General features: G+C 53.1%; 9 protein-coding genes across 9 annotated transcripts; 5 read left to right on the top strand and 4 right to left on the bottom strand.

Annotated features, from left to right (window-relative positions):
* Positions 1-275: 275 nt before the first annotated feature.
* On the top strand, positions 276-3,313 carry BO72DRAFT_444872 (putative transcriptional regulator (Cti6)). Its single transcript, XM_040943921.1, has 4 exons — positions 276-1,309; positions 1,550-1,834; positions 1,885-2,135; positions 2,187-3,313. The coding sequence occupies exons 1-4, from the start codon at positions 696-698 to the stop codon at positions 2,873-2,875; spliced, it is 1,839 nt and encodes a 612-aa protein (XP_040804883.1). The 5' UTR covers positions 276-695; the 3' UTR covers positions 2,876-3,313.
* Positions 3,314-8,099: 4,786 nt separating this feature from the next.
* BO72DRAFT_524827 (acetyl-CoA synthetase-like protein) lies at positions 8,100-11,958 on the top strand (the record flags this gene model as incomplete). The annotated part of the gene is made up of 3 exons (XM_040949913.1): positions 8,100-8,537; positions 8,584-10,300; positions 10,667-11,958. The coding sequence occupies 3 exons, from the start codon at positions 8,100-8,102 to the stop codon at positions 11,884-11,886; spliced, it is 3,375 nt and encodes a 1,124-aa protein (XP_040804882.1). The 3' UTR covers positions 11,887-11,958.
* Positions 11,959-12,694: 736 nt separating this feature from the next.
* On the top strand, positions 12,695-14,319 carry BO72DRAFT_262205 (NADH:flavin oxidoreductase/NADH oxidase). The gene is made up of 2 exons (XM_040940134.1): positions 12,695-12,991; positions 13,048-14,319. Exons 1-2 carry the CDS (start codon positions 12,821-12,823, stop codon positions 14,143-14,145), a joined length of 1,269 nt encoding a protein of 422 aa, XP_040804881.1. The 5' UTR covers positions 12,695-12,820; the 3' UTR covers positions 14,146-14,319.
* BO72DRAFT_444868 (zinc-binding alcohol dehydrogenase family protein) lies at positions 14,206-15,841 on the bottom strand. Its single transcript, XM_040943920.1, has 3 exons — positions 15,501-15,841; positions 15,305-15,422; positions 14,206-15,221 (listed from the first exon to the last, which is right to left on the bottom strand). Exons 1-3 carry the CDS (start codon positions 15,756-15,758, stop codon positions 14,494-14,496), a joined length of 1,104 nt encoding a protein of 367 aa, XP_040804880.1. The 5' UTR covers positions 15,759-15,841; the 3' UTR covers positions 14,206-14,493.
* Positions 15,842-16,181: 340 nt separating this feature from the next.
* BO72DRAFT_524824 (acyl-CoA oxidase) lies at positions 16,182-18,666 on the bottom strand. Its single transcript, XM_040949912.1, has 4 exons — positions 18,188-18,666; positions 17,746-18,119; positions 17,028-17,694; positions 16,182-16,974 (listed from the first exon to the last, which is right to left on the bottom strand). Exons 1-4 carry the CDS (start codon positions 18,551-18,553, stop codon positions 16,297-16,299), a joined length of 2,085 nt encoding a protein of 694 aa, XP_040804879.1. The 5' UTR covers positions 18,554-18,666; the 3' UTR covers positions 16,182-16,296.
* Positions 18,667-19,345: 679 nt separating this feature from the next.
* Positions 19,346-20,490, bottom strand: BO72DRAFT_492854 (isopenicillin N synthase family dioxygenase; the record flags this gene model as incomplete). Its single annotated transcript, XM_040948333.1, has 5 exons — positions 19,346-19,788; positions 19,840-19,944; positions 20,001-20,147; positions 20,217-20,402; positions 20,457-20,490. 5 exons carry the CDS (start codon positions 20,488-20,490, stop codon positions 19,346-19,348), a joined length of 915 nt encoding a protein of 304 aa, XP_040804878.1.
* Positions 20,491-20,692: 202 nt separating this feature from the next.
* On the bottom strand, positions 20,693-22,178 carry BO72DRAFT_370258 (alpha-hydroxy acid oxidase; the record flags this gene model as incomplete). The annotated part of the gene is made up of 8 exons (XM_040940951.1): positions 20,693-20,768; positions 20,816-20,892; positions 20,947-21,200; positions 21,258-21,332; positions 21,392-21,779; positions 21,847-21,949; positions 21,997-22,030; positions 22,085-22,178. The coding sequence occupies 8 exons, from the start codon at positions 22,176-22,178 to the stop codon at positions 20,693-20,695; spliced, it is 1,101 nt and encodes a 366-aa protein (XP_040804877.1).
* Positions 22,179-22,648: 470 nt separating this feature from the next.
* On the top strand, positions 22,649-23,889 carry BO72DRAFT_492852 (uncharacterized protein; the record flags this gene model as incomplete). Its single annotated transcript, XM_040948332.1, has 5 exons — positions 22,649-22,665; positions 22,717-22,922; positions 22,983-23,060; positions 23,115-23,581; positions 23,632-23,889. 5 exons carry the CDS (start codon positions 22,649-22,651, stop codon positions 23,887-23,889), a joined length of 1,026 nt encoding a protein of 341 aa, XP_040804876.1.
* Positions 23,890-24,198: 309 nt separating this feature from the next.
* Positions 24,199-26,646, top strand: BO72DRAFT_524820 (Zn(II)2Cys6 transcription factor; the record flags this gene model as incomplete). Its single annotated transcript, XM_040949911.1, has 3 exons — positions 24,199-24,541; positions 24,592-25,529; positions 25,588-26,646. Exons 1-3 carry the CDS (start codon positions 24,271-24,273, stop codon positions 26,644-26,646), a joined length of 2,268 nt encoding a protein of 755 aa, XP_040804875.1. The 5' UTR covers positions 24,199-24,270.
* Between the last annotated feature and the right edge of the window lie 292 nt (positions 26,647-26,938).

The following is a 26,938-nucleotide window of genomic DNA, read 5'->3' as shown; positions in this document are numbered from 1 at the left end:
AAGAATCACGGGTTCTAGAGAAGATAATCCCGTACGACACGATACAACGCGACAGATTCGCGAGAAGGAGGAAGAGACGGAGAAAAGAGGAGGAGCGGGGAAGAAATGACTCTAAAGCCAATGCGCGTTGACCGCAAAGCGAATCCCGCGCGCAGAATTGAAAGCAGCGCCCGTAGTCTAGCAGTCGTCGGTCCCGTTCCGGCGGCCGTCCGTCATTTGGTTGGAGTCCGTCCGTTCCTCTCGCCCTCCTCCTCCTCCTCCTCCTCTTGCTCGCTCGCTCGCTCCCTCCTCTGCCTTCTCCTCTTCTTTTGTTCTGCCGAATCCTCTCCCCACCTTTTCTCTCCCCTCTGACTATGTAGTCCTCGGCCTGAAGTTGAGCTTGCAGGCGTTGTTCTAGGATCGTTCCCTGCTTTGGTTCCCAATTGCCAGCTTCCTTTCCTTGATCTGCCCCCCGGCTTTTTACTCCCAGCATCCTCTGATCGTCTTTCCCACCATTGTGGGCGTCGTTCTCGAATCCCACCACCTCCCACCCGTGTGCGACAGCTTGATCGTTCACGGGCAGGTGTGCTCAGCTTCTACGCTGTGCTCCAACCTCTATCTATATATTTTTTCTCCTCTATATTCCTATACGCACGGCTGGGGTCTCCTGCAGAGTTCTCCCGCTATTTTTATCCTCCCACCACCCTCCTCCCACCATGACGCCTCGGCGCTCCTCTCGTGCTCGCACCTCACAACCATCCCCAGCCATTCTACAACATACCAACTCCTCCAGCTCCTCTACCTCGATGACTCGCGAACGAAGTACTCGCTCCCACCACAAGATCTCCTCCCCTCAGCGATCCTCCACGAACCGGTCCCAGTCGATCGACGATGCCGACATTGGCTCGAAAGGTGACTACAGAGAGACGCGGCAGCGCCAGCGTGCTCGAGGGGAGGAGGACAACGATCAGATGAAACTTGCCGACGGTGACGACGACGACGGTGAAGATGAGGAGGACGAAGAAGAAGAGATCACTCGCTGTCTCTGTGGACAGCAGGAATATCCAGGTCTGCCTCCCTCGCGTCGGGAGGCAATTGGTCGCAATGGACTGCGTGGCGGCATTAAAGACGAGGCCCTCTTGGGTCTCTCCGCAGATCCTGCTGATTTGATGTCGGATGACATCGGCAGCATGTTCATCCAGTGTGATTCCTGCAAAGTCTGGCAGCACGGTGGCTGCGTGGGTATCATGGATGAGGCCATGAGCCCCGATGAATATTTTTGCGAGGAGTGCCGAAAGGATTTGCACAAGATCCTCAATGAGATAAATGGGTAGGTTCACAGCTTGGTTTTGGCTTTCATTGCTAGTATTTGTTGCTTGCGTGCACTTGTGTTGGCAGCTTCTTTTTGTTTTTGCTTGGTGGGACTGCTCGCTGCTGTGAATTTTTTTGCCGCATCAGCAAGACCAGTAACAGCTGCAAAAACTGGAGATTCTGTCTTTGTTTGGATGGCAGTCATCTATGGGCCCAGGTTTCTTCTCTCCTTCTATGCTTTCTGCTTACAGTAACACAGATCATACTCCTCCCAATATCTACCGGTCGCCCCTCCTCCCCCCTCCACTGCCGTTTCATCGAGAGACTCATCGCGCGATAACTCCCGTCGCAATAAAGACACAAAGTCACGATCGAATGACGCAGCTATCAATCCCAAGCGCCGATCCACAATGAATAGCCGGGACGCAGCATATGATGAGGAGGAACAGCTGCGGCGTGCAATCGAAGAGAGCAAGGAAGAAACGAAGCCTGGAGATGAACTTGCTGCACGGAGGCCAAAGAGAAGCCGCAGCGATAGCGAAGCGTATGTCATTCCGACTGCTGGTAGCGTCGTCATCAACTGATCTGAGACAGTCAAAGGCAAACCACGAAACGCCAACGCACGAGCTCACCCTCACCTGGCGCCGTCTCCAAAAGCAATCCCGTGTCGCAGCAGGTCTCAGAAGATGAGTCCAGGGCCAAACCAGTCAATAATGTAGCTCGCAGACAACGGGCTGCATCGCGCGGACAGCGCGACAAGGATCTTAAGGATACTGAAGAACCTGAGCCTGAACCAGCAGACGCCGCAAACCGCAGGAAAGCCAGGTCCGACAAGGCGAAAGATGGTAGGTTGTGTGTTCCATGAGTACATTTGACGGAATTACTAACCCAGGCAGACGAGGCAGAGTCCGAAAATGAGCCCGGCTCGCCAATCAAGCCAGTTGCGACCGACCCCGAACCCAAACCTCCCAGCCCTGAACTCACCCCCGCCCCTGCACCAGAACCGGCACCACCGCGCCCCGCCACTCGCAAATCGGGCCGTCCTCCTGCCCGTCGCGGTGGCCGCGTGGGCCGCAATCAATACACTCGGGATCGGGACATGAATGGAACGGACTCCAACTTCTCGACCCGATCTCCGCGACGCGGGCAGTCGCACGACATCGGCAGCGATTCGCCCAGGATCAATGGCATACATTTACACAGTGGAGAGTCCGGCAAGCCCAGTCGGCCGCGCTATGTGAACCAGCGCACCACCATGAACGAGATGAAGAGACGCGTGACGGCTATTCTCGAGTTCATCTCACGGATGCAGATCGAAATGGCTGTGGCCGGGGAGAGCACGACGCCTCCCAACAACGGTGCCGCCCGAGTCAATGGCAGTCTGTTGGAGAGTGCCCTGGCGCTGGCCGTTGGCGACATTGACCCAGCCAGCGCAACAGCCTCGGACAGCGATGCCGCCAGTGGGCCGACATCGATCGAAAAAGAGAAAGACTTCAAGGAACTGAGTAGCGTTGAAATGATGGATGTACTCACGCGTCATCTCCTCAAATGGCAGCAAGAGTATGGCAAAGTGGGAGAACGCTGATCACTTTCCTTGTTCCTTTCTTTTTTTTCCTTTTCAGCATCTTGGGAGAAAATACATAAGATACCCTTCATCTCTGGTTGCACTTGCGTGGGGACATGTATAATATGGGAGCTTCTGCAGACAGCATCTTTGGGACTGACTGGATAGAGATCGGCGTTTTTTACGAACTGTGTTACGGAAACTGGTACCTTGCTGAGAACTTTCTTTTTTTCATTGAGGCGGCGTGATTGGATATTGCTGCAGCGGTCAAGCATCAAGCATATTTGCTGCATAAACCATCATCTCGGCGCTTTTGTTACGTGTCACGGGTGTTGAGGTTTTTGTCTTTGTATGAGGATGTTTCTGCGACTCGCTCGACTTATTAAGTGGGTTTAATTGCTTTCTTGAGCTATAGCTTATCTGGATGACCCTTTTGCTGTAGCTGACTTCTAATTCATGGTGCGTGGGCACTGGGCTCTTTGCTCGCTATGGTAGATAGGAGTGTATCTCTCATCTGCACCAGTGTCTCCGATCTTGAAGTGTGTAGCGTACATGTTGCAGAGCCTTCGCGGCCAGGCGCCTGCCCAGAGAAATAAGAGCCTGCTCATGGAGTCAGCAAAACGATGTCGTTACAGATGCAGGTACAGTACATGTACCTTGTAATCACGTGCCGGCCGTCCTGAGTATTCCGGACCACGTGATCCAGCGACTCACAGTCAGCTCCTGCGTAGTTTACCTTCCACCTTCCAACGCACCAAGAACTTCAAAGTAATCCCACATTGCCCCTTCCCCTGGACTGCTTCAAACTGTGATATTATATACAGCAGGGCACCCGATAGGTAACTAGCCAGCCAGATAAGAAAAGCGCCACACAATCCACCCGTCGTACTCGAATCTCCGAGTTGGGTTCCGGTATATATAACCACACCGGAGGAGCATGAAGCTGCCGCGTGCTAGACCCGCGGACCTGTGTAAGGAACCACCAAACTGTAGGTTTCTGATGGGAGCTGGTTTGTCGAGCTGATGATACATACCGCGTAGACTCGGCTTGATCAAGCATAGTATATCCTGCCTGCTAGTGTGGTGATCATCGGGTTCGAACAACGACTCGACCCGACCTTGGCAGGATGACCTACTCTGGGAGCTACAGCCTCTGTTTCAGACCTACGGACCACACCACAAGTACCACGTCCTGCAGTGGCTCAGCTCTGCTGCCTTTTCTGATCGAAAGAGAAGGAAGAATGGGGAATGAAGAGTGGGGGTCTGGATGGACTTGATCAAAGAAGCGGGGGGGTTCGTTGAGGGTGGGCCCGGTCAGGGAGATGCTTGGTGGGGGTATTGTGCTTTGCCCTTTTTGGTACTTTCCTTTCATGGTCTTAGAGAGAGAATTGCGATGGGAATCTTGGATATAGCTTGGGTCGGGTGGATGGCGTGGGGGTATACTGCTGGTGCGAGGAGAGAAGAAGGGAAAGGGGGGAGAATGACCTATAACTTACTGAGGGTGTCAAGATTAGTATATGGCACGGGGTAGAAAAACGTATTGAATAACACATTTAGTCTGGATATATACAAAAATGACTTATAACAATATAGATAGAAGCGTAGGGGCCGTTCTGTCGATTGATTGAGAATGTATGAATATCATTGTTGAGAAAATACCACCCGGATTAGCAGTAGTAGTCGTCACTGTGCAAGAGATCATGTGCTTTCCTGCTCTCACTTCACACCATGTATGGCAATTCGAGGGCACACTTGGCCTACTAGTGAACTACCTACTCCTGGCTCTACAGGGCAACAGATTGACCACCCTCCCGAAAACCGGGCCCATCCGTGCGGGGCAGCGGGAAAGAACCGCGGAGGGGAGGGAATGGGGCAACGGCAACCAGGCCTGTATATCACATCCAGTCAGGTAGCGCGAAATTGAGGTTATAGTGCATGATGGTGTGCCAAAACGCCAGGAACAAGACGGTGTAGATAGTCGCATCGAGCCACGTGTAAAACCACTCCTTCCAGAACTCCAAGTCCTCCCATAGACATACGTCTTTCCACAACATGTTTGATACCGCGCAGAGCAACCAATTCACGGGGCATGCGCTGCCCAGACTGAACCAGATGAGGGCGAGGTGTTCCGCAACGGGGTCGGCCATGGCTACTAACACTCCTCTGTCAGGTTACTCGCGCAGGGGAGATCTTGGTCTGTGGCGAGGATATGGATACAGGAATATTTGGGTGTGACTACTGAGTAGGGCACAGCGGGGTACTGATCGGTTGGGTTGATGCTGGGGAGTACTGTACCAGTTGTCTTATATAAGCATAGGGCTATCGATCTGTGCAGCTTTGAGACTTAGTTTGGGACGGGGATCTTCAGCTATGCGCTTTGAGAGGAAGGAACTGAGACATGCTCCGTAGGAGATACCGCGATTAGGCGGGAAGTCTCACTGGAAGAAAGACCAGTCTCATGGGTGACTTGGCGGTATCGGGAATGGTCCTTTTCATTTCGTATATGAGCTAGACTGAGTGATTGAGGCTGAGATAGTGCGAGGAATTATGCTGTTCATGTGAGTAAAGGGAGCAAAGAAGGAGAGCAGGATGCCGTATAATGAGGGTGCTTAGCATGGGAGGGATGTCTGGACCAAGTCCTGTACATGGTACAAGCTACTTTAAAGGTAGTCAAGAGCACCTTGAAGTTTAGCATGAATATATACGGAGAAGAGTTGGAGAGTAATGTAAGTATTCCTCTGTGAAAAAAGCCGAATGGGTATAAATGTCAAATGTTAAATGTCATAATTTAGAAAAAGAAACAAACCCACTTGAATCGACTGACAACTACCGATACAGCAGATCTTTCTCAGCAGTAAGCGGTGCAAGCGATATCACTTAAGCAGATAGTCTAGCGCCAAGCAATCCCCCATCCTAAAGAGAAGAATTATCCTTCCGGCAAACGGGCCCATCCGCGCGGGGCAGCGGGAAACCACGCGGGGGAGTGGGGCTGGAGACCAGCATCATCTTCAAAGACAGGTCCGTCACATCAATGAGATGACAATGAGAACAAACAGATTCACCAGGTTCCACTTAGAAAGCCAGCCAAACCAGTACCCTTCGTCGCCGCATATATTGTACCCCATCCACGCCGCGGGCATGCAGGTCAACAATCCGAGAACGCAGGCGGCGCTGAAAGCGAGCCAGCTGGCTATCAGCTCCCCGACCAGCCATCTCCAAGGTACTGGTGTTGCCATTCTTGTTAGGCTTTCACTACGGGGCGATTCGGTTGTGGGCTGGGTTTTGTAGTGCTGTCGCAGAAGAGTCAGGACTACGTCTGGATGTGACTACTAAGTAGGACACAGCCGGGCTGATAACAGATAAGTTAGGAGTTGACCCAGGTGCCGGGGAGAATACATGAAGTCTTATATAGACATCGGGCTATAGATCGATGCGACTCCTAGTCTCTAATTGAACGGAGATCTTCAGCTACGTGCTTTGAGAGTTCGGACGGACGTGCAGATATGTTCCGCGGGAGATATCGAGTTCAGCCGTAAAGTCTCGCTAGATTGAAGTAGAACTATATAGTGAAATCTCGGTTCCAGGGGGGGGGGGGGGGTTTGACATTCCAATATAGTCTCTTTATTCGTATTTCGTATTTCTGGCTAGTGTAATATTGAGCGGGATGAAAGGAGAGAAGCTTTCGAAATAGTGAGTCCCTCGAAGCTCCCCACAAGGCAATAAACCCCGAGAATCGATTGTATAAATGTCAAGCTCTATCAATGTTGTTGCTTTATTGCCAATCATCATTGAGAAGCTCTCTGTTCCACTGCTTTCTTTGCTGCCATCGTTATCGTCTACTCCGCCTGCTCCTTCCCCAGCAGTGTCATAAGCCTTTACATACTAAAAAACCACCATCGAGTAGTAATTAGGTGATAAGACTTGCAATGTAAGGGCAAGTAACATGCGAATCTAGACTTCCCTGAGCCGTGCCCCTCTCAATGCACACAGCATCTCCACCACCACAATCCATACTAAGCCCCCAACAGACCCTCTCAGACCCTCAAAACATCAAAAGCAAAATCACCATCATATTCCAAACCTATACACTAGCCATTCCCCAAAACGCCCGCCTCAGCAGCCACCCTCGACGAAACCCCCAACGCCAACCCTTCCAACACCCAAACCCAAATCCAAGAAACACATATGAAACCCACACCCCACCAGAGCCACTTTATCAAAAAGTCCATCCAAAATAACCTGTCCGCGTGGAATGGCAGCCAAAAGCCCCATAGCGGGGTTCGGCTATCAGCCCTGCAAGTGCTGTCTCTCTCAACAAGCACCCCGTATGGTCTAGATGGAGACGACGGTTGTGGGTCACCTAAAGGTTTCCTGCTTCAGAACTGGGTTCGAACCCCAGTACGGGGGAATTTCTTTTTTTGGCGGCCGCTCGAGGGGGGATGGTGTCATGGGGATGTCATGGTGTTTTTTTGAGGGGGATGGCACGGAGGAAAGGGGGGGCGGGGGGCGGGGTGATGTCAGGGCTTTGGTTGCGAACCAACATCGATGGGGGCTGAGAACTGAAGTTTTGAGTGAGCGTGGGTGAGATGCAGTCTCGAGGCGAGAGATCTTAGAAGTAGCATTACTACTTGCGATGAAGAACGCTATGTGAGGGTCTGATTTGGGGGTTTCGTGTGGTGAGGTGAGGACGTCATCGCTGGAGAAGCCAGCAGCTGTCGCGGCAATGGGAGGCTGCGCAATTAGTGCTGGTCGATCAGCCGCGCCATTATCGAGCACTATAGTGGAGCTCACCAGCTCAAGCAGAGTAGATCTGGGCCAGGAGGTCTGCTACGGTGGGATAGATTCTATCCGAAGACGTCAGCGATGGAGCCTTGAATGAGAAACTTCCATCCCAATTGGGAAATTTGCGTACAGCCTCAATTATATGTCAAGTGACTTTGTGCACTGGGTCTGTTCTGGTTGACGCAGGTGTCCTGTATAGGAGCGATGGTTTCTTCGCGATGGATGCTTGGAAGTGGCTGCAAGGGATCCATATGGGACTGCAGAAACCCAAATTGGAGAGAGACTGCGGCTGCCAACCCGGCCAATGGCTCGCTTGCAGAAGGTCGTGTAGATAGTATAAGATACTCTACGAGTCTGCTTCACAAGTCTGCTCTAAACCTCGGAGAATCAATTCAATTTATAACACACAGAGTGAATATCCGCTATTATATCTTACTTCTATACCTATTGACTGTTATACATCATGACTATTTCAATCCAAACCACTGGGAAAGAGAGCGACCATACTACTGTGCCCCAGCACGATGCCCATAAAGACAATGCAGCACCAAAGGTTCGCTTGTCTCATCCAGCCAACCTGCCTGGTGTTGCACCGGAAAAGCTGGAAGCTCACGCACTATCTGCCTGGGCGCTTTTGTTGCACTTTTACAACCGTCAGGACAATGTGGCCTTCTTGTTTCTTCGGAATGAAGCACAACAAGAGGATACATCCACAACAAAGTCCATCGCGTCGCACCAAGTGTCATACGACATCCATGAGGACAAGACCCTGCAAGAGCTTCTGGACTCCCTGTCAAATGTGAATAAGGCCACGAGTCCGGAGAGTCAGCAGTCGATGTCTGCGGTATACATCGACCAGAGTGAGGATACACCCCTGGAGGAAGTCGTCGCGGAGCATAAGGTAAGGCCAACAATCTGCCTCAAGTTCGTAACTAATATGAATCTAGAATCAAATGATAGCCAGTCTTCATCCGACGAAGATGGAAGTGACTGCTCGGATATACTCCCATGCCCGCGAGCCATCAGCCGATCTGTCAGCCGTTGTTGAAGCGTATAAGAACATATGGAAGGCGATGACAGACATGCCCTCTTCGAAGATAGCCCACCTCAATCTTGCCACAGAATATGATATAAAACAATTCAAAAAGTGGCACGCGGACCTGACCCCGAGATCACCGGAAACAATCCATGGATTGATCAATCGATACTACCGATCAAGCCCTGGGGACATTGCGATACGCAGCACCACTGAAAAACTTACATTCCAGCAGCTTGGCGAGATGTCTGCGGCAATTGCCCACGAGCTAGCGGCCAAAGGCATCAAGCCAGGCAGCAGAGTCGCAGTCTACCTGGAAAAGTCCGCATGGGCGATTGTAGTCATCATAGGTGTCCTGCGTGCAGGAGCAGCTTTAATTCCGCTCGATGCATCATGTCCGGGGGACCGACTGGCCTATATTGCCCAGAAAACGGAAATCCAAGCATTGATCACCCAGACAAAGCTCACCGACATAATCAGCGAGTCCATTCGTCAGAACATCGAGATCATCACACTCTCCAGCCTAATGCAGCTACAAGCTCCAGAGGGCTGGCACACGGAGACAGCCAACGACCCTTGGCAGGTTGCATATATCATGTTCACGTCCGGAAGTACAGGTAAGCCCAAAGGCGTGGTGCACATACACCAAGCAGTCGCTGGAGGCTTGCAAGATGTTACCGAGGCCTTGCACATGGGCTCGGATACACCCCAGCTGCAATATGCATCGTTTTCATTTGATGCCAGCATTCTGGAGATTTTTGGGCCTTTGATTGTTGGGGGGACTGTTTGTGTTCCATCGCCGGAAGAAAAGGTAGAGGACCTGCAATCAGTCATGCGCAAGCTCGAAGTCACAGATGCCACTTTGACTCCAGCAGTGGTCGCTCAGCTCGAGCCAGCAAGCTTGCCTTCGCTCAGAGAAATTTCCATCGGAGGCGATGCGCCAAGCTCAAACATTCTTCGCAATTGGTCTCGACACGTCACGCTCAATAACCTATACGGCACCACAGAAACATCCGTGTGGGATACGATCAAGACCGGCATGAAGTCAGGCGATCACCCTCAGAGTATTGGGAGAGGCATCCGAGCCAATTGCTGGGTTGTGGATCCAGACAACGTGGAAAGGTTACTCCCCATCGGCGCTATAGGCGAGCTACTCATACAGTCTCCATATATCGGGAAGGGTTACCTGGACGAACCAGACCAGACTTCATCAGCATTCATTGAAACTCCGAAGTGGTATGCTCACTTCCAAGACACCGCAGGGTTTCCAATGTATAGAACCGGTGATCTTGCTAAGCTCGATGCTGAGGGCGATGCCATCTTTATTGGTCGCGAGAGCGGCTTCGTTAAAATCCGCGGCATGCGTGTTGAGCTGACTGAGATCGAGAGAGTCATTGAATCCGTGATTGCTCCGCGTAAAGCTGCAGTCGTCCTGGCCAGCGTTGACGGGAAAGAAGAGAATCAGGAGATTATGGCTTACGTCGAGACTCCGCACGATATCATTCCGTCGTTGGCTGACGACATGCATGCGGCACTGAAAGGACAATTGCCTTCGTATATGATACCCACGGTTTTTATACCCATCGGGTCAATCCCATTGACTGAGTCGAAAAAGAAGGATAGACAGCGTTTGCGTGCATCAATCTCTCGAGTGAACGGCACAGAGTTAGTTGCGCACAGACCAGGAGCCTCTTCCACGACACAGTGGGAGAAGATCGATCCGAAAAGAGAGTTTGCCGTCAAGCTTAGCAACATAGTCGCAGATATATTAGAAGCCAGACAGGATCCTGTCGCCGAGTGTCTCCGAGATCATGACTTTCCGGTCTCAAGTGTTGGGCTTAATTCCGTTGAAATGGCGCAACTCACCGGGCTCATGCGACGAGACTGGGGAATGGACATCAGGGTTGAAAGACTGCAGGAACCAGGATAGACAATCGGGCGACTTGAAGAATTATTCCATAGTAACGCCGGAGCGGCTGACAATGAGACGGCAGTGGATATCCTCGACGAGCTAAAGCATATCCTACCGCAAATAAACTTGGCGCCTCACCACACCAAGAAGACCATATTTGTGACATCAATTACCGGGTTCCTTGGAAGTCAAGTGCTGCGCTGTCTACTAGCGGATCCCAATGTCGGACATATCATAGGGTTAGTCCGGGCAAAAGAGATATCCGAAGCCGAGCAAAAGATCCAATATCATGCTGAGATCGGTGACTGGTGGACGGGAAGTCTGGACCCGCGTGTTGAGATCTGGCTTGGAGATTTGAGCAAGAAAAAACTGGGGCTGTCTGCAGAAAAATGGAAGTGCCTCACTGGAGAGTTGAGCGAGACGCGAATTGATGGCATTATCCACAGCGGAGCGAGAGTCAACTGGCTTGACTCTTATGAGAGTCTCCGACCGACTAATGTCGACAGTACCGTGGAGGTTCTTTCTGCTGTGGCGATGCGATCCAGCCCATGTGCTCTGACCTATGTTTCAGGCGGGTATCTTCCAGCAGCGGATGAATCGAAAAAAGACATCGCGAGGAAGCTTGAGCATGCCAGTGGATATGATCAGACCAAGATGTTGTCGAGGCTGTTAGTGGAGCAGTACAACGACAACGTCTACAGGCTGGAGGACCCATATCTTCCAACCGCGCAGACGATTCAACCCGGCTATATTGTTGGAACCAGGACCGAGGGTGTCGCTCATACGGAGGACTTTCTGTGGCGGCTTGCGTCCAGCATTCTCAGTCTTGGCGCGATCAGCGAGGATTTGACCGACGCGCACATTCCTGTAGCTGGTGTTGATCAGATTGCACGATTGGTAGTCGAGAGCACAACTAGAAGGGCACCCCAGTCTAAAAGTGACGTCGACTGCTGGGATGGGCTCACGCTAGGTGAGCTGTGTGCGGTACTGCAGCGGGAGACGGGGATTACGGTGAAGACCATGCTACACGACGAGTGGATGCGCGCACTAAGCTCAGACGTCAGTTCTAGATCCGACCATCCATTTCTTCCTGTGCTGCAGTGGTTTGAAGACAACCAGTGGCAGTTTGCGAGCAATGTGGTGGATGGTTCTCATGAGCCAGTCTTTGAGCGGGAGGAGATTGTGGAGGCCATTGTCAGAAGTGTATCATATTTGGTTGAGATAGGATTCCTGCCTTGCAAATACAAGAGAGAGGAGCCAGAAGGCTGTGGAAAAATGCCGATATTCAAGAGAAGTAACTAGATTAGAGACAGAGGAGGACGAGAGTCGAACAGAATAATGATTGTTGATAAGGCATGACCGAGTAAGAGTGAGTAAGTAGTAGATGTGGTAGATGTGATGGGCAGCCCCGCCCCGCGGTAGTCACGCCGCCTGTCGATCATGTGACATCTTTTTCTCCCTTATACTTACTGCTTTCTCAAATCCATCGGATGCATCATCCTCCCCTCTCCGTCAATACGATTTGCGGGTTCTTGACATGGCATGATCTGCTGTCAAGGTACTATGTAGTTCCGTCATTTTCGATCAACAGTAAGCAGATTTACTTGACTTGATTTGCCAATCGTTGAATTGATTCTCACGGTGCAATGCTGCAGGCCCACTCTAACCACTGCTTAAGAGACATTTTCAATGCATGAAACGGCTTCCACCAACCTTGCTTATCCTGTCCCCAAATCCAGTTGCCCTGCCTCGAAATTGCTGGATTGTACCAGTGATCTGATATGAGTGAAGCCGACTGGTGCCACTGGTGGAGCCCACCTTGGAAGATACTTTTGCCTCGGGCAAACTTTGCATCAGAGGCTTTCCAGGCACTCGACGCCATTGACGGATACGCGGCCAGAGCCCCACACTTTCTGGTCTGATTGCACAAATTGTGCTGCTGACAAACCTGCACAACCATGATGTGCCCTGATTTTAGCCACATTCGGGACGGAGACTTATACAAAAAGGGAGGTGATCAAGGGGGCCCGCCCTGGATGAAGAATGTTCGGCAAGTTGGGTCTGCTCCACCAGCTCTTTGGATGCCGAATTTCGAGCGGTTGAACATCTCCACTCTGGATTTCAAATCATGTTTCCAACGGATTCTATCCAGGCCGTATAAAGGTCGCTGGTCGTTCGGTCAGGCCCTTATCAGTCTCAGTGTGGCATATTCCAAGACATTTTACACATCCTCACCATGTCTATCCCCGACGTTGATATCGCGCCCGCTCCGGGCATCTCCTACTTCACCCCCGCTCAGGATCCTCCCGCAGGTACGGCAGCCAATCCTCAGACTAGCGGCAAGCCGGTCCCCAAGCTCTATCAGCCTCTGACCATCCGCGGTCTTACTTTCCAAAACCGCCTCGGTGTAAGTTCTCTCTCTGTATGCACTTGATGATAATGAGCTGACTCTGCAATCGCTAGCTTGCTCCCCTCTGCCAATACAGTGCCCAGGATGGCCACATGACCCCCTATCACATTGCCCACCTGGGTTCGATCGCCCAGCGGGGTCCCGGATTGATGATGATCGAGGCGACTGCCGTGCAGCCCGAGGGTCGCATTACCCCGCAGGACGTGGGTTTATGGAAGGACTCGCAGATCGAGCCCATGCGCCAGGTCGTTGAATTCGTGCACAGCCAGAACCAGAAGATCGGAGTGCAGTTGGCCCACGCCGGACGCAAGGCCAGCACCGTTGCTCCTTGGATCTCGACCGCCGTAGTAGCCACCGAGAAGGTCGGCGGGTGGCCGGACAACGTCAAGGGACCCAGCGACATCGCCTTTGCCGACTCCTTCCCCCAGCCCAAGGCGATGACCAAGGACGACATCGTCCAGTTCAAGAACGACTGGGTTGCCGCCGTTAAGCGCGCGCTTGCGGTCGGGGTTGACTTCATCGAGATCCACAACGCCCACGGATACCTTCTCTCGTCTTTCCTGTCCCCCGCTGCCAACAACCGCACCGACGAGTACGGTGGCTCTTTCGAGAACCGCATCCGCCTCCCCTTGGAGATTGCCCAGCTGACCCGTGACACGGTCGGCCCCAACATGCCCATCTTCCTCCGCATCTCTGCTTCCGACTGGCTGGAGGAGGTCCTTCCCGAGCAGAGCTGGAACAACGACAGCACCATCCAGTTTGCCCAGGAGCTGGTCAAGCAGGGCGCCGTCGATCTGATCGACATCAGCTCCGGCGGTGTGCACGCTGCCCAAAAGGTGAAGTCCAGCCCCGGTTTCCAGGTTCCTTTCGCCGCTGCGGTCAAGAAGGCTGTTGGTGACAAGCTGCTTGTGTCGGCGGTTGGTGCTATCACCAACGGTCGTCAGGCCGAGGAAATCATGGAGAAGGACGGCATTGATGTGATCCTCGTTGGCCGTGGATTCCAGAAGGACCCTGGCTTGGCCTGGACCTTCGCTCAGCACCTGGATGTGGAGATCTCCATGGCCAGTCAGATCCGTTGGGGCTTCACGAGACGTGGCGGTACTCCGTACATCGACCCGTCGGTGTACAAGCCGTCGATTTTTGACATGTAATGTGTTATAGATTGTACATAAACGAGCGTTGAACATACAGTTGCTGTCAAGAATCAATATGAGAATTTCTGAACTCTCCTATTTCCGTCTTGTCATCAAACAAGAACAGTAGGTGTCGCCAGAATCATAGTTCCCAAGTTCTCATCCCTTCAAACCGACACCACCACCGGGGATCACCGACAGACTCTCACATCCACAGCTCTATTCTCTCTACATTCCCATAGGCTAGTCTAAAACACAACCATCTATATTTACCAACACGACTGCGATGATAAACGAAATCCAACACCAAACCCAACGCAACCAAGTACTGTACAGCGCATCTTACCCCCTTCACAAATCAAGCCCCTAATCCTTCAAACCGGGCGTCTCCCCCACCCGGAACACATACTTCACCGCACTGGCCTTCCCATCCCGCAAATCCCGCATCGCGTCCTCGACCCCCAACAACCCCTTCTCGCGGACCTCCCACGGATGGCCCTCGAACGTGCCCTCGGCCAGCGCCCTTCCGAACCACCGACAAAACACAAAGCACAGATCCCTTGCGTCCGCCGCGCCGCCCACCTCGTGCGCACTGCTCACCCACGTGTTGGTCTTCACGCCGGGCGATACGTCGTACGGACAGGGCAGGACGTAGTTGACCTGGCCGCCGGGCGCGACCACATTGCGGATGACCTCGGAGCTGGTCTCGCTGACGATCGTGTCGAGGATGTGTTCTAGCTTCAGTTCCGAACCCTGGGAGGGGGATGCGGTAGCGAGAGCGGCCTTCACGCCTGCGATGGTCTTGGCTGCGCCGTCCCGGTAGTCGACGATCGCGTCGCCGTGCGCCGGGTCCAGGAAGCGGGAGATGTAGCTGGCGCCGCGGCCGGCGATGGCGATGATGGGGTGGATGTTGCTGAGGCGGGCGAGTTTGATGGCGAAGGCGCCGACGGCGGTGCTGCCGCCGTAGATCAGGAGGGGGGTGCGCTTGGTGGCTGAAGCTGCTGGGGCTGGGGGCGTCCAGGGGAGCGGGAGGCGGTGGTGGTGGTAGAGCGAGACGATGGCGGTGAGCGCGGCGAGGGGGATGGTTGCTGCTTCTGTTGGTGTGTTAGTTTTTGTGTGTCTGTGTTTGCCATGGGTTTGGGTATGACCCAAGGAAGGGGGGGGCCAGGGTACACACCCTCGAAAGACACCTTGGCCGGGATGTGGAAGGTGGTGTGGCTCCAGGCGACGGCGTATTCGGCGTACGAGCCGCCGGGGGCCAGCATTTCGTGGAAGGCGCCCACACGGTCTCCGGGCTGTTTTGCTGGTTAGTTGCGTTTCTGGCATACCATGATGGACAATGCTTTAGGAAGATGGAGATGGAGGGCACACACCTTAAACTCAAACACATTCCCGCCCACCTTCTCGACTACGCCCGCGATGTCGTCGCCCTGGTTCACCCCGTCCTTGATGTGCGCGTATCGCTCCCCGAACGTCTCGTCGTCACTGCCCGCCAGCTCGGGCACCTTCCAGTCCTTCGGGTTGGACCCGGACACGACCACCCGGATGAGCACCTGGTCGTCGTTGATCTCCGGGATCGGGGAGTCGACCAGCTTGCAGCTGGGCCCGGGGAGGTTGATGATCTGCTTCATTGTAGGGGATAATAATATGCGGTTATGGGCGAGTCGTTGAGTTGCTGGCAGCTGTCACTGCCACACAATAAATAGTTACTCGCCCCCTCCCCGCTTGGATTACCCCATTGTGGCCTCACTTTTTTCTCTCTCTCTCCAAAGAAGTAATTATTAAGCAGGGTGGAGACGGTGGATGGTTTGACGTCACCTGAAGAAGCTTATGTTGGGGTTGTGCAGTCCGGAAGGGTGGGAAATGCGCACCCGAGTTAGAGTCGAAGGATTTGGGCCTGGATTGGGGATGCAGTGCCTAGGCAGATCTTCAACGGATGTTGTTCAGCCGTGATCCGTTCTGTCGGGCAACGGCAATTGTTGAAGAAAGTGGAGCCTCCCCGAGACGGGGCATACTCGAGTAGTAACTAACTACTACCAAGGATCGACCGGTTTGAAAGCTTCTTGTTTCATATTTACATGTATTCGCCGCACCTCTAGCCTCTAGTCTATAGACTTTCTAGATCTATATCTACCCACCCTATAACCATAATGAAATGTCCAGGTCAATTTATAGCTTGCTCTTGGGCGGGCTGTTCTTCAGAACAGCCGAGTTCCAAGGATAGGGGTCGAACACCAGATCGTTGACCGGGTTCTGGCTGGCCCGGCGGAACAGATCAGGGTAGACGTCGCCATCATACTTGCCCAGACTGCTGTCCAGCTGCCAGTCCGGAATCTTCCAGGCATCCACCAGCCGCACCGCGTGGGGCCGGATTTCATCCAGGAGCTTCATCACCGCGTTCTCCCGTGCCAAGCCAATCTGGCGGACCGTGACAGCGCTCGACGAGAAGAACTCGGAAGCCTCACGCTCCAAGGTGTGCAGAGCGTACAGACGGAACAGCTTCTGCAGGACCTCGGTCGTCGCTCCGTCCACGGCCGATGCCACCTCCTTCGAGTTGACGGCCTCGTAGAAGTTCTTGACAGCCAGGTACTGGGAGTGAGCAGTCGACAAGCGCCAGAAGTCGACCAGAAGACTGTTCCACGAGCGCTTCTCGACGTCCCGGTGCTTGAGCGCCTCGAAGGTCATGTGAGCCGTGCGCCAAGCAAAGGCAGCCACAATGTCGGCATCGTTACCGAGGATGTCAAACGACGCGCCCTTGTCACGACGGCTGAGGTAGGTCTGCAAGATCTGGGAGGTGTCGTTGCCGGTTCCCTTGCCAGCAAGAACAGCGCGAGCAGATTTCAAAAGCTAAATCAGTCAGCGGAAGTGTCTTGGCATATCGAAAACATCACGTCACTTACGTATCTCGCCACCTGCTGCGTCAACATGTAATTATCGCCTTCCCAGGTGAGCGTAGGCAGATAATCCGAGTACCAGGGCCCAATGCCGCTGAAGCTGCTGTATCCGTGACCACCGCAGGCACGACGGCACACCTCAAGACCTTCACCAGCCGTCGTACTAGCCAATGCCTTGAGACCGCAAGAGGTAGCATGGAGATCGGCCAACAAATCCGCTCCGGCCCTCAACTGCTCAGGCCCAGCACCACGCTTATCCTGTCCCGGCTCCGAGGCAGCCTTCATGCGGGTCTGGTTCTCCTCGTAGAGTCGCTGCATGCCCCGACCGGTGAAGTGCAGGGCATACATCGACGCAAGCAAGGGAAGGAGACGGATCTGGACCATCTTGTAATTAAGCACCTGGTTCTCTCCTTCATGGCTCTTAGCATCGCGATCCTGGAACTGTCTACGCACAGCGCAGTACCGGGTGGCGATGGTAACACCGCGAGCAAGGACACCACCAGCTTGGAGGACAATGTTGGAACGGACCCAAGTCATGGTACCGTAAACCAAGGAAGGAGAAGCCGGGCGCTGGTACTCGCTAGTCGCCTGGTCCACGCGACAGAAGCGAGCCAGCATATTCACATGGGGGATCTTGACCTTGTTGAACAGAAGGAAACCATTGTCCATCGTGCTGGGAGAGTCAGCATAAATGTTAAACATGCAAATGACGGTCGGTACTCACTTGTATCCGAATTTCGGTCCGATATCACCCACGTATACGTTCTCCAAAGGCTGATGCGTCTCCATGTCACGGATCTGCACCACGAAAGGGTGAGGACCGTAGTTCTTGCCCTTGATGTAGAGCTGCGCCATCACTACCGCGTGATTGGCGGTACGTCCCAGAGAGCCGATCCACCACTTGGAGGCAGTCAGCGTAGGGGAGTGGATGGTAAATGTCTTGTCCTCCGGGTTCCAGGTAGCGGTGGTCTCGAGTCCACGGACATTAGACCCGTGACCCAACTCCGTTTGCGCATAGCATCCCAGGATCTTGTAATTTTGAGCCGGCTCGTAGAAAAGCTTGTGTTGTTCCGGCGTGCCTTGTTCCCGCAAGGTGACCTAGCGCAAAGAAGTACCAATTAGTTCTCGGCCAGACCGGGATGGGCAGAGAATTGGTCCAGACATACCAGAAACATAGTGGCATGCAGACCATAAGGCGTAGGCTCTGAAAGCAAGTCATTTGCAGTGTGGAATTCGGCGTCCGACCAGCGGTTTTGCTCAGCCAGCTGATGCAACCGCTTGGCCTTGGCCAGGGACCGTTGAATGCGCTCGGTCCGGCCTAAGGTGTGGTTGTCGGACTTCTCGAAGACTTTCTCCGACTTGAGGATAGACAGGATTTTGTCTTGACGGTCAAGGAAATCTTTCGTGTGAAGCAGCTCACCGAGCTTGTCCACTGCGACATTAGACTGAGCACGCTCCTCTTGAAGCAAGTGCGAGCCCTGCGGGTCGGCCGGCTTGAGGGCCTGAACCCAATCGGGAGGTGGAGATGGCATTGTAAGATAGAATGAATCTGGGGGAAAGAAGAGCCGTTGGAAGAAACTGTGGAAATGAATCTGGGGGACAGGGGGTGGGGGAGGCGTTATAAAGAGGCCAGATTCCGGGGGGGAAGTTGGTGAAGCGAGAATAAGCCCAGCAGCGTTGGGATTATTCGGTCGAGACCCGTCGGCTGTCGGCGCGGCCCAATGCAGTAAGTACCGAGGCAAGTTTCGTTGCAGCCTTGGTGCCTGAATACGGGGAGGGGTGAAGAGGCAAAATTGCCGACTCGCAAATCTCCATCGGACCGATCTTTACCGAGTCATCCTCCCTCAGCTGCAATGCAAGCACTCGTGTTTATCAAAACGCTAACTTATCACGAGCTAGGATCAGCAGCAGTTCGTGTCCATTGCTGGTCTCATGGCTTCAAACTATCAGGACTGCGATGAGTCGGACTCAGCTTCACATGTATTGTCACAAGCTGTGTGAGTTGCTTTGTGGTGCTGCCCAGCCTGGCCACCATGCAATGATGATATATAGATTATTCGAGAATCAGATCACAGCACCATGTTCCTGCAAGGTGCGCTCAAAGTTCTGGTCGGATATCAAACGAACACTGGCTTTTCTATCTACTATGAAGAATCTCAGTTGCATGCTTATCGAGGCGACCTAAAATTGAGTTCCGATTTGCAAGAGACTAGCCTGAGGCCACAAACGAGAGCCCGGTAGATCCACTCTCACATGTTGAAGCTGAACCAGCATGGTCCACGTGCACCTCTCACACCCTCGCTCTCGATGCCAGTAAATGAGGCTCAGTCTACGTTCCGATCCACGACGATCGCCTTCCCCGTATCTTTTGATAATTCCGCCATAGCCTCAACCTGCTGCGAGTTCCCGTACGTGTCTGCATACCGCGCCAGCATCCACTCTTGCACCGTGATGGGAGGATATTTGGCCGCCTCCGTTTCCCCCTTGCAACTCGGAATACACTCCACCAGAAAGTCCGGGTTGCCTGAAAAGAAGAACGGCGCACTGTATCGCTCCTCTCCACTTCGATTGATCACTCGGTGGAGGTTGGATAAATATCGATCGTTCGTCCAGCGCATCATCATGTTCCCCAGGTTGACCACCAACGCGCCGGGTACAGGGACAACATCTGCCCATTGAGATGCCTCGCGGTCCCAGACCTGAAGTCCGCCTTTATCGTCTTGCAGTAGGATAGTGAGACCGCCGAAATCCGTATGCGCGCCGATGCCTGCAAAAGCGACTCAGTACTGCTGTTTGTCGGGGTGTTGGTTCTGCGTACCTCGCTCCAAGCTTGACTCGTCCGTTTCCTGCGGCGGGTAGTGCAACAGCCGCAGAATAGTCGCTGAGTCGCGGCAGAACTCGTCGAACCAGTCCTCTTGCAGATCTAATGTCAATGCCAGTATGCGGAAGATCTCCTTTCTTCCGGATATTTGTTCGCACCCTGCGAGAACTTCCCAGCCTGCACGGCAGGATGGTCTGGGGCCAGCTCTCGGCAGAGGTAAAATCCTTCTTTCAAGTCGCCGGGTCCTCGTTTTTCGAAGTTCTGTGCGCGAAGGTGTTCGTACCCCAGGTTCGGTGTGCCGATGTCTAGTCGTATTACGGGTCAGCTTACCCCTAGTCGCTTAAGCCAAATCGATGATTCAATGAGCGGCCTACCCATGCTGTATTTCTCTTTCACCTCAGCTGGGAGACTGAACAGGGTTTGGGCTTGCTCGAGAACATTCTGTTGAATGTCAAGGGGAATACCATGGTTGACCAGCTGGAAGAATCCGTGTCTCTCGCAAGCTTCTCGGATCTGCCGGACGAGGGTTGCTTTCTTTTCTGGATCGGCTTCATTCCAAACTACGAAGCATTGTCAGTAATGCATAATATCCACATCTGATATCGGCCTCGAACCTCCAAAGTCAATTATAGGCGGTGCTGTGGCCATCGTGTTGCTGTTGACTGATTTGTGTTGAGGTCAGTGAAGTACTGCGGGGTAAGCGCTTGGACACGTGAACTTGCATTCCCTGGCTTTCAAGCTACTTTGATGAATAATGATGCACAGAAATGAAGAAGTCTTAAATTTGGGCTAAACTGCTAAATATCGAATTGTTCAATGGCGGACTGGCTGGACAAAGAAGATTCTGTTCTCAAAGCTTGGAAAGAACGCCATCTGGTTTGAGGATCGACAAATGCCTCCTTTGGATCTCCTTAATCGAACGGCATCTACTCGAATCAGCAATGGAACGAATCTTTATAAACGGGAGCCTTACCCAGCTAGTGCCATCGTGATCATTAGCTCGTTGCGCAGGATCTGAATGGCCAGCTCCACACCTTTCTGGCCGTCGTACTGGAGGTTTGTCATTAGTAATGCCATCTCAAGAGATGGAAAAAGAATTCGTACCGCCAAACCCCAGATCGGGATTCGTCCGATGAAGCAGAAATCTGCGCCCAGAGCAATGGCCTTGAAAATGTCGGAACCGCGTCGAATGCCTCCATCGATTGCGATCTGGATACGACCCTTGGCAACCGGTGCGCATTCTCGCAGAGCATCCAGAGTGGCCGGGACACCGTCGAGCTGGCGACCCCCGTGATTAGAGATGACGACGCCGTCCAGGCCATATTGAATGGCGAGCTCAATGTCTTCGGGGGTATATACTGTGGAGAGGTCCATCAGAGGTTGTCTCACACGAGTCAGCTGAGACTTGTTCCTACCTCCTTTCAACCAAATTTGCAGCGTTGTGTTTGCCCTGAGCCAGGGAATGGTGCTTTCCCAGTCTAAACTCGGATCTAACGCAACCTCAAGTCAACAATCGCGGGCATCACCGTGATTCGAGTTTTCAACCTACCGTACTCAGTCCGGTTGGAAGTATCACTCCCGCAACTTAGGATATTCGGCCATTCCATATCCTCCGGCAGGGTGTAGTTGTTCCGGTGCTCATTCAGCCGCTTACCTAAAACAGGCACGTCCACCGACAAGAAAAGCGCCTTGTAGCCCGCCTTCTCGGCTCGGCGCAGCAGCTGCAGCGTGATTGACCGATCCCTCAAAACACACATCTGCATCACATATGGATTCCCGCGGCCCTGGCTGGCCACATCCTCCAGCGAATAGTTCGAATATGAGGAAAGACCCATGCAGATGCTATGATTGGCAGCAGCGCGTGAGGTTGCCAGCTCGCCGTCGGGGTGCGCAAGTTTGTGTGACGCTGCTGGGCTGAATCCGATAGGGAGGGATACCTGTTCCCACAGGAGTTTAGTATCGGTACGACACACCCAAATTGAGAGAATGGAGAAAGTGCTGTACCTTAGTGCCAAGAATCTCAGTACTAGTGTCCACCTTGTCTACGTTGATCAAGATGCGCGGGCGGATTTTGTACCGGTCGAACGCCGCCTCATTCTCACGCAGTCTGAAGTTGTGTTAGGGATGTAGGCGTGACAATTGAATTGGACGTACGTGATAAGATCCATGGCGCCCTCATTATAGTACTCTATTGCGCGTTAGCTAGGCACTTGTGCTGGCCATGCTCGGTGCAGCAGCATACCTCTGACCATCACGGGGAGGTTCTGGCTCCCAAGAGCCTTGAGATCTGCGATGCAGCTGACATTTTTGTCATAGCTCACTCCACGGTGGGCCATTCTCAAGATATTCAAGGGAAAAAGGAGTCGGGCTAGGAGAAGGTGATGGTAAGAGAGTAATGGCTAGACCGCAGAGAATGGGTGTTGCATTCAGCATCTTGTTGGTGTTATATGAGAGGGAAGTACACTGGCGCATGACACTTTTTAGGACGAGATTTCCCAAAAAGGTATGAGAGTGCCATAGTAAGACGCAGCGCATCTACTATGCAAGATTCCGCATCTCCAAACACCGGTCGGAGATATCGTCTAGGATAGAGGGAGATTGCTTTCACGTCGATATAGTTGTTTTACAGCCGAGGAAGGTCTTCCCCGGGACCACCTTCCTATCCGGGCCCACTACTCGACCCCGTCCATCTCATACACCGCGGGGTCCTTTCTTCTCCCCTCATCCTTCACTCTCATCTCTCATTGACAATACCATATCGAGAATCGAGTTTCACACCGCAGCAACAGACACAAATCCCTTCACTATGGCGAGGATCTTTCTGTAAGAACGAACATCCCCACAGCCCACAAGATCATGCTCACCACTCTTCAGGACTGGTGCGTCAGGCTACATTGGCGGCGAAGTCCTCCACGCTCTTCGATCAGCTCTACCCAAATGCGATTACAGTGTCCTCTTGAGGGACGAAGAGAAGGCGAAGAAAGTCCAGGCTGCTTACCCTAACGTGCGTGTGGTGATGGGGGATCTAGACGCTGCTGCTGTCATTGAGAAGGAGGCCACTCAAGCAGACGTTGTCGTCCGTGAGTTTGCTCTCTCTGAATTCCATCGATCATATTGCTAACCACATTCTCCCCCTATAGATGCCGCAAGCACCAACCACATCAAGAGCGTCGAAGCCATCGCACGTGGTCTGTCAGCAGAAGCTAGGACGAAGCCTGGTCAGTAGTGATGGTCGATTTGAAACGCGAGCAATAGTTGATAGTGATTACCAGGCTACTGGATTCAGATGTCCGGCGCCAGCGTTCTTTCCATGCCCGATATTGAAAGGAACACTTTCGGCCAGGCATCAAGCAGCATTTACAGCGACGTCGACGGCGCCGAGGAGGTGCATGCGCTGATCAAACGCTACTCGTCTAAGCGCATTGTTGATAACTTTGTTGCCAACTTGCTTCCGGCGGCCACGCGACCTAAGACTGCTCTCATCTTCGGCCCAATTATCTATGGTCGCGGCCGAGGCGCTGTCAAGCAGCGAAGCATTCAAATTCCCGAGCTTGCGCGGGCAAACCTGCAGCGTCGGGAGGGTGTTCAGGTGGGCAAGGGCGAGAGCACCTGGAGCAACATCCACATTGCAGACTTGAGCAAAATCTTCGTCAAGTTGGTGGAGAAAGCGCTAGAGAATGCGGACGGCGACTTGTGGAATGAGGATGGGCTATACTTTCCGGTGAACACCGAGATGCTGGTGAGTGGATTGACTGTTCGTGTCGTACCCCAGACGCTAACAGCAACTAGTCCTTCACGGAGATCTCACAGCGCATCGCACAGGAGGTCTACAAACTCGGTCTTGCAGACTCAGCTTCTGTGAAGGAGGTTGACCCTAGCGAGGCGGACTCCATCACACCCCATGCTGCAGTTATTCTGGGTACGAACGCGAAACAGGTGGCGCAAAGAGCTCCCCAGTACTTGAACTGGGTGCCCGAACGACATACGTTGGAAGAGGAGATTCCGCTTGCTGTCAGGGCTGAAGTAGAGGACTCGGGCTTGGCGTAGCTTCGAGGCTTTGATTAGAAATCAAACATATGTCCCCAAGCCATCATCGCAATTCTTAATGTATTTTCTTGATTGGCCCTGGGCTTCTGTTCGCATGTTCTTCTTGATTCATAACACACATCACTTTAACTGTAAATGTCTTCGCCATTTCTTTTCCCTATCGACAGACGTCCCCACTAACCCCAAAGAAGCAAGTCGTTCCGACAGGAACTGCAGCGAAAAAGGAAAGAGATCCCGCGGAAAGTGAGGGGTTGCAGATTGTCGTGCTTCCTGATATAGCAACAACCTCTCCATTACCCCATATTCCCCATGATATCAAAGCTGAGTCTCATACTCAAACATTCTTAATTATACCATCGCTACGATTGTCAACCACTTCCGATGCCCATGGCAGGGTCCAAGGCATCAGGCAACCGATCCCGTCGCACCCACGCTTTGGGAGCCTGCAAGACCTGTCGTCGCCGACATGCCAAATGCGATCAACGGAGACCCTCGTGCCAGATGTGCCGGGCCAGCGGGGTGACATGTGAGGGGTTTACTGACGATATTCGCTGGGTAGCAGCACGCAAGCATCAATCGCCGCCGCGAACGAGGGACTGGAAAGTCAAGAAAGATCCGGCTAAGTTGGGCCCGAGACGTGTTCTTTACACAGGTGATTGACTCTGCCTCATCTCCATGATGGCCTCTAATGACTCAATTCAGAGCAGTCACGGCTTTCCATGAGTGATGCCTTGAGCTCGGAACTAGTATCGGGGTCTATCGATGCCTCCTTAGCGGAGATCGATAGCCGGGCCAGGGATTCAGACCGACTTACCGAGGAAAATATCGTGGTCGGGCCTTTCTCTGTGCTGGATCTATCGGGTCCGAAGCATGAAGAGACTGCCTCGCAGCAACAAAGTTCCAGGGCCACGGAGGTCGTGAGCCCTCCGCCGATACAAGCACCCCTGGTTGAAACCAGCTCGGTCGTAAGCCCGTCACTGTCACAGGAGTCGATTGCTTACATGAACGATCTGCTACAATGGTCGGATCTCTTCAGTATCGACCTTCAAATGCCAGACTCTATGATCTCAACAGCTTTTGATATTGGTGATGCTCTTTTCCTCGAGCCAGATGCACAGGCTGCTGTCAATGGTGGTGCGGTAGGAACAACAGATCCAATCCTCGATACAAATGGGGAGCAGGAAGGAACGCAATCGACATTAATCCCGCAGCTACCCTCGACCCTGGCCAGTGATCCGGTCAATGTGCTGGCTGATGCCCACTTTCTGCTGCGACATTTTCAAGACCATGTCATCTCTCGCATGTCAGCCATTCCTCTCGAGCAAAAGTCTCCGTGGAAGATCACGAATGTGCCATCCGCAGTGGTGACGTACAGTGATTTGACCTTTCTAGGGACGCAGAACATCAGCCATGCTCGCTTAGCGAACCTATATTGCCTTCTGGCATGTTCTGCGCTGCATCTGAGTGTTAATCCATCGATGAATACATCAGAGTCTCGGGTGAACTGGCAACCGATTGCTGAGCACGCATATAATATGGCCAAGGACCATATGCAAACATCACTAAGACATGAGATTCAACCCAAAGCTGCCAAGTACAAAGACCAGCTGATGGCCATCTGTGCCTTGACCGAATTTGCTGTAAGTTTCATGCATTAATTGCGAACCACAGTGACAGCATCTTACTGACGCCATGTAGATTATCAGCGGCCAACAGCAAGACGCAAGATGCTACATGGTCGACGCTGAGCGACTACTGCGCTTGCGGGGCCTGTCTAAGCGACGCATATCCCAGAAAGCCCGCCTCCTTCACCACGTATACACTTGGCTCCGGATCATCGGCGAAAGCACCTACACCCTACACGACTATACTCCTTCAGAGCATTTCATGAACGCCTTGAAATGCTCGTTCCGATCTGAGAAGTCTGACAGCATCAACAAATCTAGTACCACGAGCGAACAGACATCCCGATTGGACGACTTCCTCCGTCTAGCCCGCGGCCCGTCCGACAGCGACTTGAATATCAACGAACCCAAGAGCCAAGACGTCGGTCTCCATGACATCCACCTCCAAGACTCCCGCAGCTACCCGGATACTCTGTATCATCAAATCTATGGCATCCCGGAGACCTGGCTGAGTCTCGTCTCCCAAACAACACGCCTGGCCAACGTGATGGAGACCTTCCGGGTGGCCCGGCGGACGCCGCAGGTGAAGCAAGCCAGCATCGAAGCCTGGGATGCGCTGCACCGTCGCAGCGCCCGGCTCGAGAATATGGTCTGCGCTTTAGCTTCGCGCAAAGTCGAGAGTGCAAGCACGTCCCCGAATCTCTCGGAGGTGTGCTCTCAGGCGCACGAGTACCTCCTCGAGGCGCTGAACTCGGCGCTGGTCATCTTCTTCTACCGTCGCATCCGCGAAGTACACCCGCTGATCCTCGAAGGCCACGTCGACAAGGTCGTTTCGTCGCTCAGCAAATTCGATGCTGCGTTGACTGAAGCAGGACAGACCGGGCCGGGCACCGCGTGGCCGCTGTTCATTGCGGGGTGCGAAGCGACCACCCTCGAGCGACGGAGCGAAGTCCTGAAACTGTTAGACAAGGGAGAAGCGCGGTGCGGGTTCGCAGGGTTCCGCGTGGCGCGCGATGTCATGAAGGAGGTCTGGACGCAGCAAGACGAGCACATCACCTCCAGTCGCGGCGAGTCCATCCCGACGTGGTTGGATGTGACCAAGCGAGAGCAGATTTGGCCTATCCTTGCCTAGAGGGGCTTAGGTTGTAGTATGTCTCACGGTGTCTACGAAGTAACGAGATTATGACACGGAATGCGTTTAGCATTTAACAATTCTTTCCATGCCCAGTCTATGTTCGACCTCTATACACAATTTAAAACCCAGGACCCATCACCACCGCTCAGCTCCCCCTCACCTCTCCCATTTCACTGCCGGCACAGCCCTCCTATTGCTCTACAAGCGATCACCTGGTGTTCCACACTTTCGTAACGGGATGGGTGGTAGGGTGGGTGAGGACAATCAAAACAGTATCCTGGTTGATTAG

This window comes from Aspergillus fijiensis (genome assembly GCF_003184825.1).
Source record: "Aspergillus fijiensis CBS 313.89 unplaced genomic scaffold BO72scaffold_7, whole genome shotgun sequence".
Classification (NCBI taxonomy): domain Eukaryota; kingdom Fungi; phylum Ascomycota; class Eurotiomycetes; order Eurotiales; family Aspergillaceae; genus Aspergillus; species Aspergillus fijiensis.
Note: the sequence above shows the minus strand (reverse complement) of the source record. Positions and strands in the feature narration are given on the sequence as shown.